The sequence below is a fragment of the Astatotilapia calliptera genome, chromosome 7 (assembly GCF_964374335.1).
Source record: "Astatotilapia calliptera chromosome 7, fAstCal68.1, whole genome shotgun sequence".
In the NCBI taxonomy this organism is placed as follows: Eukaryota; Metazoa; Chordata; class Actinopteri; order Cichliformes; family Cichlidae; genus Astatotilapia; species Astatotilapia calliptera.
Window position 1 is genome coordinate 48,178,260 of NC_137428.1, and position 15,531 is coordinate 48,193,790.

General features: G+C 39.6%; 1 protein-coding gene and 1 long non-coding RNA gene across 3 annotated transcripts in view; one reads left to right on the plus strand and one right to left on the minus strand.

Annotated features, from left to right (window-relative positions):
* The first annotated feature begins 4,227 nt into the window (after positions 1-4,227).
* On the plus strand, positions 4,228-5,183 carry LOC145430141 (uncharacterized). The gene is made up of 2 exons (XR_013910560.1): positions 4,228-4,418; positions 4,544-5,183. It is a non-coding gene; the product is annotated as an uncharacterized LOC145430141 (long non-coding RNA).
* Positions 5,184-9,726: 4,543 nt separating this feature from the next.
* The window catches only part of map1ab (microtubule-associated protein 1Ab), a 96,313-nt gene continuing 90,508 nt past the window's right edge, over positions 9,727-15,531 (minus strand). For both annotated transcript variants that reach the window (XM_026175173.2, XM_080303794.1), the window contains one exon: positions 9,727-14,142. In XM_026175173.2, the coding sequence (XP_026030958.2) occupies positions 13,987-14,142 (156 nt within the window). In that variant the 3' untranslated portion in view covers positions 9,727-13,986. The remainder of the gene's footprint in view (positions 14,143-15,531) is intronic.

Below are 15,531 nucleotides of genomic sequence, written 5' to 3' on the forward strand. Positions count from 1 at the left end.
AATTAGGGGCCGGTAATGTAAGCGCCAGACGTCTGCTTTATATTTTATTTACGATTGAGTTCATGTTTGTTTTATTATTCATAGATTCATTACATAAGTGCAGTAGTAGCATGAAACCCTGCGTGAGAGGGAAGGGGAGGAGCATGGACAGAGAGGTTAGGAGTCTCACGGTTTTCTGACCGTGTACACAGCTAGTATTGGATAACTGCTATTTTTTGGAATTTTCATGCCTTTTTTTGGAAGGAGTTCATTGTTACATGCTCAGTTTGTAATAAATAAAACAGTCTTCAAACCATAATGCAACTGGAAGCATTTCTTTTGGAAACCAGGAACACGCGTCAGCCATAGACTCTCCCTTTTTGAACTTGGTTTATTGGAAATTACCCTACAAAAATCTTCCTGCAGGTGGCGGTGTTGTCATGTCCCACCCAGTGTTGCCAATTTAGCGACTTTGTCGCTATATTTAGCGAGTTTTCAGACCATCTTAGCGACTTTTTTTCTGAAACGCGACTAGCGACAAATCTGGCGACTTTTTCTGGCGTTATTAGAGACTTATTTATGACGACTTTTTGGCGTGAAAGCGCGTATCGCTCTTACTCTCAATAAGCAGCGGGTGCTGCGGTGGGCACCTCGCTCGTGCCAAAGCGCTCACAGGCGGAGGATAGTCCTCCCCCAGCTGCTATCAGGGCAGGGCTCCTGCACTGACTGTAACGCAGTCAGTTCTTCTTTTACTGTTATGTTGTTTTGTGGACCACAAAGTTTAAAACCACACACACACACACACACACACACACACACACACACACACACACAATAACTCCACCAGAGTGCCTGCTTCGGGTCACTTTTGCCGGTCCAAGCCCGGATAAAGGAGCAGGGTTGGAATTGTGACATTAAAAAAACAATAATTGCTAAAAGAAATTTAATTTGTAGTTCTAAATAAATTCTAAATGCATTTAAGACGTTTTTTACTGACTTTATGTCTCTTCCACGATGTTATTTCTCTCTCCAACAGCGTAGGTTAGAATTACATTAGCATGACCAATTATGCAAATTAGGCGATGACATCATTTTCGCTAAATGATGTCATCGCCTAATTTGCCTGTCCCATTTGGTTCTTTAGCCGTGAGAATTGTTGTCTGAAGACCAACAAGGATACCCAATGGATTTATTTTGCCAAATGGATCATCGTGGCATTGCCGTATTGGTCCATTTGATCGACCTTTGTTTTTATTATTTATTTTATTTTATTTTCAGCTGTTACAGACGGGACGGACATGAGTGAGGGATAGGAAAGGGAGAAAGAAAGAGGAAGGAAAAGAAAAACAGAAGGGGAGAGGGAAAGTGAGAAAGGGGGGAAAAAATAAATAAATAAATAAAATAAAATAAAATCTCCTGGATCACCTGTTGAGAGAGAAAGAATCGAAAACAAGCACAAAAAAAACCAAAGTAACATACTAAACACAACACCATCGCATTAATCTAGCTAAGTGTAAACAGCAGTAAATACTAAATATTCAATGTTGTTGTGCAGCACGCAGGACAGACAGCGCACAATGTGCTTTGAAGTAGCAGCCAAGAAAGGTGTAATTTAAGTCTACGAATAGTGAACACGCGTGTGCACACCTGTGTGGATCAGCGCGCTTGTATTCAAATGGTTTCCACATGTAATGGTCTGCAAGAGGGTGTAGAGAGCCATAGCCCTGTCCCCCAGGGCATGAAGCAGGCATGGAGGAGATCCAGGCCCCAGACATCCAGAGTGCGAGAGCCCAAGGAGGACCACCGGAGGGGCATCCGTGCCACCTTCATGGGAAGGGCTAAGGATCCCCAGACGAGGCGTCACCCAGTAGCCACCGAGCAGAAGCCAGAGGGGCTGCACCGGCGTGCCCGCCGGCTCTGCCGGCAGCCAGCTGTGCCAGAGTGAACCGAGCCACAGGCCCAGAGGCCGGAGGGCTGAAATCGATTTCCATATACGTCATCAACGTGTGACAGCGGGAGAGCGTAAGGTCATTGACCTCACCTGAGTTTTACTGCGGTTCAGGCTCCTAACGACACAAGGGCTGTATCCCAATTCAGGGTCTGCAGCTTTAAAGTGCGCAGCCTTAACGGTCCACAAGGGCCGCGTACTTAAAGGCCGGAAGTGAGAGGCTTGTGAAATGGGACAGTCTAGCCTCCGTCGCGCTGCCCTGGATGCCTAGCAACCATGATACTAACAGCTGGAAACGTTTCATACAGCTTTGTTTGACAGAAATGAAGGAGAAAATCTTTTGTTTGTTTGTTTGTACATGAGCTTTGATTTGATAAGTATCTGAGGCTGACTGTGAAATCATGATTATTGGGCTTCACGTCTGTACTGAACAGTCATTTAAGATTACCTAGTAAATAACAATTAGCTAATGTTGTTCATGAGACTAAAGTCATCTCACTTTGGTAATGTAAATATAATATGGCCAATATTAAAGTTATAATTTCAATCATTATTAGTTATTACAGCAGTGAATGAACTCTGTTTCAAATACTGAGCTTCAGTAAAGATTCAAGCTGCATTTATTTATATTATTTATATTTCCTGTCACCTTAAATCTTCACTCAAAGACAGGTTTCTTTGACACAGTATATATAACTGTGTTATATATATGAGAGACAAATATTGTTCTTTTAATATGTTGGCATTACTAAATTTGTCTCAGTGCTTAATTTAAATATCCATAAAATCATCACATTCTCTGTAAGATTAAGGTCAACTATTGAACGGCGTATATTTTAAAGTAAAGGCTTTAAAACCAAGTTAGTACAAACATCGCTAATGTCACATAACTTTGCCGACATTTGGCCAACAGTAATGTTTTAATGTTCTTCGTTATTAAACATTCGCACATAAATAAGTAACATAATATTCAGTTGTAACACTTCCAATTTCTCCAATCAGGGCTAAGTTTCAAATGATGTGACTCATCCTGTGCATGCCCAATTCAGTTCTGCTATCACATGTGAAAAATCAGCACATTTTGTCAAACACAGACAATTTAACATGAAAAAAAGTAATTTGTATGCCAAAAAGTAAGTTTTTCTACTTTATTTCAATGTTTAATAGCATTATCTGCTTTGCAGTTAAACTCATCAAATTTAAATTATGTTATTTGTATGTCTATGGGGATATATTCTGTGTAGGTCTTTAGTGCTAATGTTTTAGCCGTTGGCTGTAATGTTAGCTAGTTCATGGCTATAGGAGTCTGGGTCAGTTGTAACAGCAACAGTCTGGGTTAGTTGTAACAATAATGCAGATGTTACAACTTACCACACTATTACTTTAACTTATATTAAACAAGTTGGGGCAACGACATCAGCAGAGAGAGGTTCACTGGTCACTTTTGTATATGCGGTTAATGCCATTGGCAACACAATTCCTCCACTGTTTGTGTTCCCCACACATACATTATGCAGACCACTGTGTCAGAGATGGACCAGTAGGAAGTACTGGTAGTGGAAATAAATCAGGATGGGTGCAAGAAACAGATTTCCTCATCTTTCTGAAGCACTTTGCAAACCACACCAAGGTAAGCCATGATAAAAAGTAATGGAATTGCGATGCTGGTGAACAACTACATTTTTTCAGCTTCATTGTTATGTTCAAAATTGGTGCAAGAGTTGTAGGTTATAATGCCCACTGAGCCAATGAGGCCAAACTCAAGGAAGACCAACCAAAATTAATGAAATATTCAGTTGCAGAAAATTCCATAATTTGTCTTTTTTGGGGGGTTGGAATATGTTCAAAAGCTAGATTTCTGCATTCTGTCACACACACACACACAGCTACATAAATGGCTCTAAGTGCATTCATGTGTTGAATAAACAAAGATTACATGTTAATGTTTTGTTAGTACCCTTATTTCATTGTGTTACATTTCACCCCAGGATATGTTACAACTAACCCAGACTATGGGGTTAATTGTAACATTTCACTCTTTGTGTTTGAGGCCATACCATGCAATGGGTAATTGTGCTGCAGAGAAAATAGCTGCACTATTTAATAGCAGAGACATGTAAATACTTTGCATTACATTTTGAATCCACTACCTTAAACGAGCTCCAATTTACAGACAGAAATGTCAAAAATGTTACAACTATCCCCGGTCTCCCCTACTTTTAAAAGTTTACTCTTCGGTTGCCCGTCTTCCGCCGTTTTTTTCCCCGGCAAAATTATCCACACCCACCGCCGCGCTATGCATTCTGGGATATGTTGGGCCACGAAGTCTACACTGCCACGGCCTTAAAATTCAATGAAATGAAGGACAAATTTGAGGACCGCATTTCGAGCAGCCTTTGAATTGGGACAGCCTTCGTCGTGTCGCTGTGACGTAATTGGCCTTAAAATGCGGCCTTTAAGGCTGCAGACGCAGAATTGGGATACAGCCATGGTAAGTTAATAAACTTATCTTGGCCTGTATAGAGGCCATCCTGCTACACATGAAACACATCAGAGTCATAATTGTTATTTTAGTCACGTGTTTGTTTATTATCCTTATTGTTTTATTGTTTTAAGCAACAACTTCAAGAGGAGAAAAAACATAAACATGAGGCAGAAAATGAGATTGAAAATATGAAGAAAGAATTGTTGGAAACTCAAAAAGTGTTGGAGGAAGAGAAAATTAAAATACAGGAAGCAAAGAAAGAAATGGAAGATACAAAGAGTTACACTCAAAACATGAAGAAGGAACTGATGAAAGTGCAAGAAGAACTTGCAGAAGACAAAATTGAGGTGAAGGCATTCAAGAAAGAAATGACCGGCTCTGCGGTGACCAGGAAAGACTGCAAAGACGCACTTAAAGAAATACGAAAGCACAAAAAGGAAGCTAAAGAGCTCCTCAAACAGAAAGTGAAACTGGCCAAACAGCAGCTGAAAGAAAAATTTAAAGATGCCGAGGAGCAGCTCAACAAAACCTTAAAAGAACTAAAGGCAAAAGAAAAGAAAGCCGAGGACAGGAGGGGATTCTGGAGCAGACTGCTGAGAAAGAACTGACCCAGCAGCATCAAGTTTGAGGAGATCAATAGTTTCTTCCTCCTTCCCCCTCTCTCCACCTTTCTTTCACCCCATCCTTCTTCTTGGGACGTTTGTTTGTTTTTTAAAAACTCTAATCTAAATACATGTACTGAAATACACAAATAAAATTGCCATAACTTGACCTCATGTTGCCTGCTTCTTTTCTTGTGTGTCTGTGGATGTAAAACAGTAACACACTTTCTGCTATCTCTTTAATTGTAAATAAATGCAATATGTTTTCATTTTAAAATGAAGTGCAAAAAACTTCTGCTCTAAATCTTTTTTTTTAGCAGAAAGCTTTTTTTTTTGCCTGTTGTGGAAGTTTTCCATTTAAATAAAGCCTGCAGATGAGCGGTGAGCGGTAGCTAACATTCTTTAATCAAAACACACAAAGAACAGACAACCAAGCTTGATGAAGTCCCTGCATGACCGCGGGACAGACGGTCAGCAGAGTCTCCCTGAGCCTAGCATGGCTCTCAGTTAAATACCTTCTCCAGGAACAAAAGGCAGTACACAGCTGTTTCCCACCTTAACACTAGAATTACTACCCTACTACTAGATTTACTAGCCCTGCGCAAATTTGCGTAAATTCCCCTGGCACTGCGTTGTCTTTACAGTCCCTGGCACAGCAGCTGCAGCAGCTTCAACAGCCTGCGTCTGTGCTAATATTTCCTTGTGCTACATGAATCGGCAACGAAGTTCCTGAGCTAGAAGACTCAGAAACAATCTTCTTTTGCCTGTCCACCCTGTACATGCCTTGTACAAAATGTAGGCATTCACCGCCGCCAGGTCCAGCATATTGTAGAAAACTGCTACTGACCACCTGCGTGTTGCTGCTCTTATGGAATACATCCGCACAAGTTGAGTAAGTTCATGCCAGACTTTATTCACTGTGCCCCATAACGGCGTTTTGCGTTGCAGCAGTCTGTGCGACAGTGACAGTGAAGTAAAGAAATTGTCTGTTGTGACGTTTCTCCCATCATCTAAAAACGGCTCCATCAGTTTCATGACCACGTTCTCTGCCAGCCTCTCTCCCTTCTGACGACTGGGGTCTTTTCCCAAGTAAGGAGATGCACTGCAGACATATTTGGTGTCCAAGTCCATGGCCATCCAGAACTTGATCCCAAATTTGTCTGGCTTGGTTGCGTTATACTGTGTGAATGGACAACGAACCTTGGTAGGGAACAGCTGTTCATCTATGGTCATGTGTTCTCCTGGAGTGAAACTCTTAGCACAGTTCTTGTTGAAGCGTGTCCAGATGTCGGAGATCGCCGCAAATTTATCTGTTTTCACCCGTTCTGCCCGCGTGTCCTTGTCATCAAATCGAAGGTGTTGCATAATTGAAATGAATCTATCTCGGGGCATTGTCTCTTTGATTACTGGCACCAGAAATCTTTCTGACCAGCAATCCACAATGGCACCAACAGGACACATGATTGCTCTTACAAACAGGATTGAAATGAATGCCATCAGTTCATGAACTGACAAATTCCAGTCCGGCTCTATTCTGTGGGCTTGATGGACCGTACACTCCCTGATGGTCTGCAGCATTCCCACGTCTAACAGGCAAAGGAAGCTTTGGAGCACACTTGTAATCTTACGCTGTCAGAAGATAGACAAATAGAGAATGGTAAATTTACATGGACCTCACTCTAAATGGGTTTATATAAATATCATGTGTAATATGGCAGTGACAAACCTTAGCAGACTCTGTGGGTCCAGCTTGTGTAGTGAAGCACGAGCGATTTGCTACTGCACTGGGCATTTCAATGTCCAATGTTTTTTCTTGAGAACTGAGACCTGACAATTTTTTTGTCTGATACCTGACAAATTTTTTCTTGAGACCTGACGATGTCCTAAAATGTACACCGTAGTGCTCACTTACATCTGGACGAGAATTTCCCTAAAATTTGAACAACATTACATCAAAAATGTTATTCTTTCAATACCCTCTATACCGCATATTTATATTTGGTGTCCACAGCTGTGAGTTGTTTTGGTAGAGAATTCATGTTCCCCTTAACTTAGTTTTTTTTCCCCAGAACCATCAATTATTCAATTATTTGTACTTTTTGCCAGTAAACTGGCCAGCATAGCTACATACATTCATTAACGAATTTGTACTTGCTGTTTCTTGTTTTGATTTCTATTATTATGTCTTATAGCTCATAAACGGCTTATAGCCACACTTTGTGTAAATATTTGAATATAGAATATATGAAAGTTTATCATTCTGAATTAAATGACCAAAAAAACCCTTTTTTCCCCCCTATTTTTTTGTGATGCCGTAGTACTTAATATACAGAGTGTATTAAAAAAGAATGGTCCAATTTCAAAGTATAATTGAAAGTGTTTTACAAACAATGACATTACCTGCTTAGAATTATCAACCATTTTACAGGGAGTGCAGAATTATTAGGCAAATGAGTATTTTGTCCACATCATCCTCTTCATGCATGTTGTCTTACTTCAAGCTGTATCGAAAGCCTACTACCAATTAAGCATATTAGGTGATGTGCATCTCTGTAATGAGAAGGGGTGTGGTCTAATGACATCAACACCCTATATCAGGTGTGCATAATTATTAGGCAACGTCCTTTCCTTTGGCAAAATGGGTCAAAAGAAGGACTTGACAGGCTCAGAAAAGTCAAAAATAGTGAGATATCTTGCAGAGGGATGCAGCAGTCTCAAAATTGCAAAGCTTCTGAAGCGTGATCATCGAACAATCAAGCGTTTCATTCAAAATAGTCAACAGGGTCGCAAGAAGCGTGTGGAAAAACCAAGGCGCAAAATAACTGCCGATGAACCGAGAAAAGTCAAGCGTGCAGCTGCCAAGATGCCACTTGCCACCAGTTTGGCCATATTTCAGAGCTGCAACATCACTGGAGTGCCCAAAAGCACAAGATGTGCAATACTCAGAGACATGGCCAAGGTAAGAAAGGCTGAAAGATGACCGCCACTGAACAAGACACACAAGCTGAAACGTCAAGACTGGGCCAAGAAATATCTCAAGACTGGTTTTTCTAAGGTTTTATGGACTGATGAAATGAGAGTGAGTCTTGATGGGCCAGATGGATGGGCCCGTGGCTGGATTGGTAAAGGGCAGAGAGCTCCAGTCCGACTCAGACGCCAGCAAGGTGGAGGTGGAGTACTGGTTTGGGCTGGTATCATCAAAGATGAGCTTGTGGGGCCTTTTCGGGTTGAGGATGGAGTCAAGCTCAACTCCCAGTCCTACTGCCAGTTTCTGGAAGACACCTTCTTCAAGCAGTGGTACAGGAAGAAGTCTGCATCCTTCAAGAAAAACATGATTTTCATGCAGGACAATGCTCCATCACACGCGTCCAAGTACTCCACAGCGTGGCTGGCAAGAAAGGGTATAAAAGAAGAAAAACTAATGACATGGCCTCCTTGTTCACCTGATCTGAACCCCATTGAGAACCTGTGGTCCATCATCAAATGTGAGATTTACAAGGAGGGAAAACAGTACACCTCTCTGAACAGTGTCTGGGAGGCTGTGGTTGCTGCTGCACGCAATGTTGATGGTGAACAGATCAAAACACTGACAGAATCCATGGATGGCAGGCTTTTGAGTGTCCTTGCAAAGAAAGGTGGCTATATTGGTCGCTGATTTGTTTTTGTTTTGTTTTTGAATGTCAGAAATGTATATTTGTGAATGTGGAGATGTTATATTGGTTTCACTGGTAAAAATAAATAATTGAAATGGGTATATATTTGTTTTTTTGTTAAGTTGCCTAATAATTATGCACAGTAATAGTCACCTGCACACACAGATATCCCCCTAAAATAGCTAAAACTAAAAACAAACTAAAAACTACTTCCAAAAACATTCAGCTTTGATATTAATGAGATTTTTGGGTTCATTGAGAACATGGTTGTTGTTCAATAATAAAATTATTCCTCAAAAATACAACTTGCCTAATAATTCTGCACTCCCTGTATGCTCAGTCCTGGTTTTCAGTTAACTGGACATACATTTATTCCTCTGGCTGTGGTATGGGGCCTCTCTTCAAGTGTTCTTGGCTTCGCTAGTTGTTTATTAGAAGTTAATTTTCTTAACCATAGAAATCATTCTGAGATCATCCACTTCCAGGTCTTTTGGTCTTTACTGAGCTGGGCAGCGCATTTATTCTTTTTAAGAAGGAACCAGACTCCATATCCTGAAGTTGTTTTTTTTTTCTATCTCTGTAACAGGTTTATTTTGTTTTTTTCAACCAAATGATGGCCTCCTCATAATTTCATACTGTATTTAGAGTGCCTCTGACATGATACCAAATACACGTTAAACACTTGAACTCTACTCCAGATCTTTTACCTGATTAATTCATCACAGAATGATCAGGGCCTCATCTGGTCAGAAAACTGCTGTCAGTCAATCATGCAATTAGTTTTGTGCCTCTGAAAATGGGGGACTGTGTATAAAAATGTCTCTAAAATAGTTAATCAGATAATAAGACCTTGCTTTACAGCTGAATTGCTTAATTGCTGGAACAAACTGTAGTGGTGCACAGAGACAAAATCACAACAACAACAACAAAAAATCATAAAACATGTGTACAGAAACATACAGCAGATGACATACTGTATGTGGTCTCTCATAATTCAGTTAGATTTTAGTGACATTTTCAAAAAAGAAAAAGAATTAAAAAAAACACACAGGGACCACATTTAGATTTCATATATTTTAATTGATGATCACCAGGCTGTTTCCCTTTTACAATGAATCTGCAGTAGTTCTAGTTTTACCAGTTAGATTTAAAGAGACAGAGAGATATTGAATATTGCGCTGCGGAAGAAACCATAAATTTAATACAATGCAAAAAATAAAAAATAAAAATAAAAATAAGAGAGAGAGACAGAAAGAGAGAGAAAGAAAGAATCAAACAGAACTACCAGTACAGTGTCTTTTTTTACAACATGTTAATAGGGCAAGCAATAAAAGCACAGCCCAGTTTTATATTAGGTCAGTACCAGTTAAGACAATTAGCTTTTTTTTCAAATATACTTCTTTAAAATAGCATTGTATTTTTTTCATTATAATTATTATTGTTATTATTATTTCAATGTTAAACAAGTACATTCAGGATATAACTAAATAAATCACATGCAGAAAGATTAGATGGACAGATGACACCATACGTTGATTGTGATCATTTTAATGCAGGAGATGAAATCGAACTGAAAGATGCACTTTTTTTTCTTTCCATATCTTATCAGCGTTTTGTGTAGCTTCAGCTGTTTTTGATCATCCCGTCACATAAAACTGCCTAAAATAAACAAGATTCGCTTCTTCGTTGTATCTTTCAGATTTGCTCTTTCCAGAGCGATATGTACAAATCTGTGTACAGCACACAAGTGTGCGTGTAGCATTTTATTGAGTTTATCAATTTTATTAATGGTGTTTTGAGTCTGCATGTGTTTCAAGTCATTTTCAGGAAAAGGAAAAAGTTGCAGCTGCAGTTAGTACTATGTTACTGTGTTACTGTTAATATGTTGCTTGTGGGATCTCAGTTTCTTTCTTGAACCTTCCTCTTTCTTTGGAACAGAACTGAGACTGCAGTATCTGCTCGCCTTCTGCACGCCGTTACATTTATTTCTGTCTAAGTTGGTGTGAATGTTTTTTTTGTATTTGCATTTTTTCTTTGTTTTTGTCTATTGTTTTTGATCCAGCAGCATTCATATGGTAGTACCAACTCTACATTCAGAAAAATAGATCTCCTGTATAGTGCATTCAGCTTCTGTATAGCAATACAGTTCAGTATTGAGTGATTCACAGCGTTCTACTTAATGCCTCAGGAAAAAAATCTCAAGGCCGGGTATTTGGAATCTGCCAACTTAAAAACATTATTCAAAGACAGTACAACAAATCAGACCATCCATAAAATCTGATTCGCACATTTAATAAAAAGCTTCTTCCTGCTTTGATCCCAGCTCATACAGCATCGAAAGGAGAAGTGAAAAGGACTTTTTGCTTGCTTGATCGGTTCACAGACATTTAAACATGTCTTCAGGGGAGTCATTTTAAAACCTTCATGCTAGGCTGGATATGTACTTGTGCGTACGCAGATGTTTGATATACAACCTGCATCAAACTCAGAGATTCTCTGCAGGTGTGATTTGTTTTAAAAGAAAGGAAAAACACACAGAAGCCATGTCTGCCTCTGAAACAACACAAGCATGGGATGCATATCAAGGCTTGTACAGTGCATAATGGATGAGGGCTATGATGAAAAGAAAAGGAAAACAACATTCAGTGGCAGCTGTGTGAGTTCGCCATCTTTGATTTTAAAACTAAAGTAGAGCGGGCAGAACAGCGAGGCATTGGAAGATGAGGTATAAAGTAAGGAGTCTTATGAGCAGCAAGATATTGGCACTGGTCCCAGGCTAGCCCGAGGTGATGATGCGGTCTAGCCTTAGTTTCTTCCGTGTATTGAATCCAATTGAGGTAAAGGACTGACTAAAGTTTAGCTGTGAAAGCTTTTAATAGCAACATCCTGACAAAAAGGACTTTTTGGGAATCAAAACCAGCCATGCGTCCTCCATCCTGGCCCTCCTTTTTAGCTTTAAATCAGCCAACAAAAGAAACATAACAAAACAACAAAAAAACCATAAAATATTTCTTGATTTTATATCTCAAACAAAGAGCAAATTAACCTCTGAAAAGTAAATCGGAATTGGATTTGCTTTGCAGCACCAAATTTAAAGGTTAAATTGTGAATATCTTTTAAAAAACGTGCATATAAATTAGGAAATGAAACATGGCCCAATGTGAATATGAGCTGCTCTCGAGTCTGGCTGTAAACAAGCAGAAAGACCTTTCACAGTGAACTCACAGAAAACTCGCCTACAAAACCAAAACCATGCTGCAATTAAAAACAGCTACTCAGAGCGTACTGTATACTCAAGCACACAAAAAACTACTTCTAAAACATTCCTACAGTATATCTGTGACCATAACCCACATTCATGCTCATTCTCTCTCTCTCTCTCTCTATATATATATATATATATATATATATATATATATATATATATATATATATATATATATATTACTGTGACTAACATCAGGCAATTGCTTCATGTTGATCTCGTCCCTCGCTATTAGCAAGCTCAGTCTGGAGGAACGTCCTGTACATAGTTTAATTTATATTATTGAAAACTTCCTCTCTGCTACTACACAAACTCTCTGTGCTTCGACTTCAAACAGCGCCCCATCCCCGCCTCAGAAAAGTGCATTGCTATTTGGTGCAACACGTTGCTCTCAGACATTCATATTGGTTAGAAAGTAGTATTTTGATATGAGGATTTAATGCTTGGCTTGAATTATACGGTTCCAAAGTTTGAGCAGTGGGAGAGTACTATATCGCAGTGCAATTTACAACTTTACTGTATGAAGAGATTGGTCCTCAGTTTTAAAGTTTTCTACTTGGTTTCTTTCTTTTTTTTTTCTGACTCTGCTTCAAAATGGCTGACATGTCCATAAAACATCCTCCGCTCTCTAAAGGCACGTGAAAGAAGCCTCCTGTAACATGTTTTTGTTGTGAAAAGTACCCCCCTCCTTAATAAATAGAAATACTGCAGTTCCCGCTGGCATATCGTTACCACTGAAGGGACGAGCAGGCAAGCTTTCGTTGCTACATTTGCCACAGGTCACTGCTTGCTGTTGTGTTTTTTTCTTTCCCATCCCTTTGTGATACTAACGGAGACGGTACATTGTAGCTAAACAGGAGGAAATGACAAGAATTAAACCCTCTCACTTAAAACGCTGCGTTCGCCTCAGGATCAAATCATCACAAAATATATAATTTATTCAACAGAAACTCTGTGTTGATATGAAACATTAATCTTATATGCATACTGGAGTACACAGAACCAACAAAGACTGTGATAAAGACTTAAAGAAGAACACCCAGCAGAGATGTGATTACTGTAGAAACGTCGTCCCTTTTGCCTGGCGCCTACTGAAATCACTTGAGCGCAGACAGCCAAACAGTGTAGTACTCTATCCACACTATACTGCATTTCACACTTGAAAGGCCGGCTAAAGAAAGGTTTAACCCTACGCAGTTCTCTCCAGAAGAGTCCGAGCTAAAACACAAGCAACATGCACCAGCTAAGCTGTGAGAGCCAGAAGAAGAAAGAGTTTTCCAGGCACCTCCTAAAACTTCACCACAAATCACAAGAAGGAACTTTTTTGTTGTTTTGTTACATAACATCAATTTATGCCGTTATCGAGTTAATCAAAACACTACTGTAGCATGAGCTGAATTGCAAAGGATGCATTTTGCTGTGTACGCCGATGGAAAAGAAAGGTTCGGATTAAGAAACGAAAGCTTTTCTAGTCTTATAAAAACACTTTGCGTATGATCTTAAGAAATAATTGATCACGGATTCGTTTAGACACCATTTTGGAGATGATGAGAATTCCTAGTTCAGTAGTGTTTTGGCACTTGTTTTGACCACTTGGAGGTCTAACTTTGCAATGTAATTTGAGTCACCTTTGTAAGAGCTACACGTGACTAATCTTGATCTTTAACTGTGGCATTATTATTCCTTTGTGGGATAATGATCTATGTTTATCTGTCAGGTGTAAATATGTTTTTGAAAAGTATTTAAATTTGTTCCACAACTGCTAGCGCTTCTATAAGAAATGTGTAAGGGCAGACATTTAACTCACAGAAGAAAACAAATATAAAAAGTACGGTATTATTTGCGAGATAGCCCCACTATCACAAAGCATATACCCAGAATTTTGACTAACAGAATCTAGTGTATTGAGGACTGCAGCAAATGGGTCTGAGACTGGTACCATGAGAGAATGAGAAGCTTTGAAGAAGCAGAGTACTGTTCGCTCTCGCTCTAACGTCATGATGAGGAGGGAGGGGTTGTTGGCGGCGGGAAAAGCGGAGCGGTGCCCTCGAAGCTCAGAACTCGATCTTGCAGGCGGGGAAGGACTCATCCTGCATGACTACGGTGCTGCTGGAGGCCAGAACCATGATGTTCAGGTCCTGCTGCCTCTCGTGCGTCTGCTGATACCATTCCCGGGTCACCTCTGTGTCATGGGTCGGGATCAGAGTAACCTGACAGAGATATAACAAAAGGAAATGAGAGGCGAGCTGGCAGGAAGGGAGTAGGACAGATTGATTTGGAGAGGACTCTGGAGTCAGAATTTGTACAGGTCCAATGGCTAGTGTTTTAACTAACAGTACATAGTCTCCAAACCATTCTCCAGACAGATCTACCTGCCAGAGATGTCTTATATCATCAATGCTGTTCATACGTGCCACAGGGCCACTGACTGTATAAGACAGCGTCCAAACCGAAAGTACTACTATTGATCCACTCAGTTACGCTCTGCACTCTTCTATTTTTGACTGACTGAGCCTCTACCTCTAAAACAGTTCTTATAATTCAATTCAATTCAATTTTAGTGATATAGCGCCAAATCACAACAACAGTCACCTCAAGGCAGACTCTGAAATACAAAAAAGAACAACAGGAAACCCTTTTCTTAGAAATACAATAGACGTGATATAAATTTTATTAGCATATTAAAGATACTCCCTCTATATCACCCTTCTGCCTCTTATGGATGCATCATATATTGCTTAGAATTTGGATGAGAAAAGGTGTCCAAAAAAATGGAGATTTGTACGTGGATAGTAATCTTCTGACAATTAACCAGTAATCTCAGATATATGAGTTTTGTCAAAAATATTTTCAAAAACATGCAATTAAAACATCTGATATCATCAAAATATAGGCAATGTGAGCTGCCATGATGCCATCTTGGGTACTCTATTCTTCACAATAAGAACAGCCTTGTTTGCTGCATAGTGGTGAATCCAGTACTGACATGTGTGACAGAATACAGATGAAAGGGAGCGGGGACGGGGACGCTTTAAAACCAAATACTTAATCTATTCAAACTAGAACGAAACTGTTAACATACAAACTGCTGATGAGGAATTATATTGCACCAGTGAACATTTCTAACACATGTGTCAAATGTTTGAGGGAAAAGCCACTCTCTTTCACTGTGTATGGGACTATCCTAAATTACAACTATGCTCGAAAGCAGTTGTTTAAATTTTATCAACTGTAAATTTAAAGATTCGCTATCAGGCAATAAATGTACATATTTGGTAAATAACCCAAAATTTTTACTGTCTTAATTAATTTTGGACTGCAGTAGAACAGGAGGCCAAAACTGGATTTACCAACAATACATGCATGAGTCAAAGAAATGGCACGGCACTCTGACGGAAAGACTGACTTAGATAACAAGAGGAAGAGCAGGAGACTTTAAAACACTGTGGAAAACTTTAGCTGAATTCCTTGGTCGTCAAGGTGCACAGTTATTTTTAAAGTGCTCTGTTGCCGAGTGTGTGTTTTCTTAAATATGTTTAGTTCATAAACCATGTGAGCCAAAAGCTCAGGCTTCAGATTGCTCTAAATGCTCAATAGCC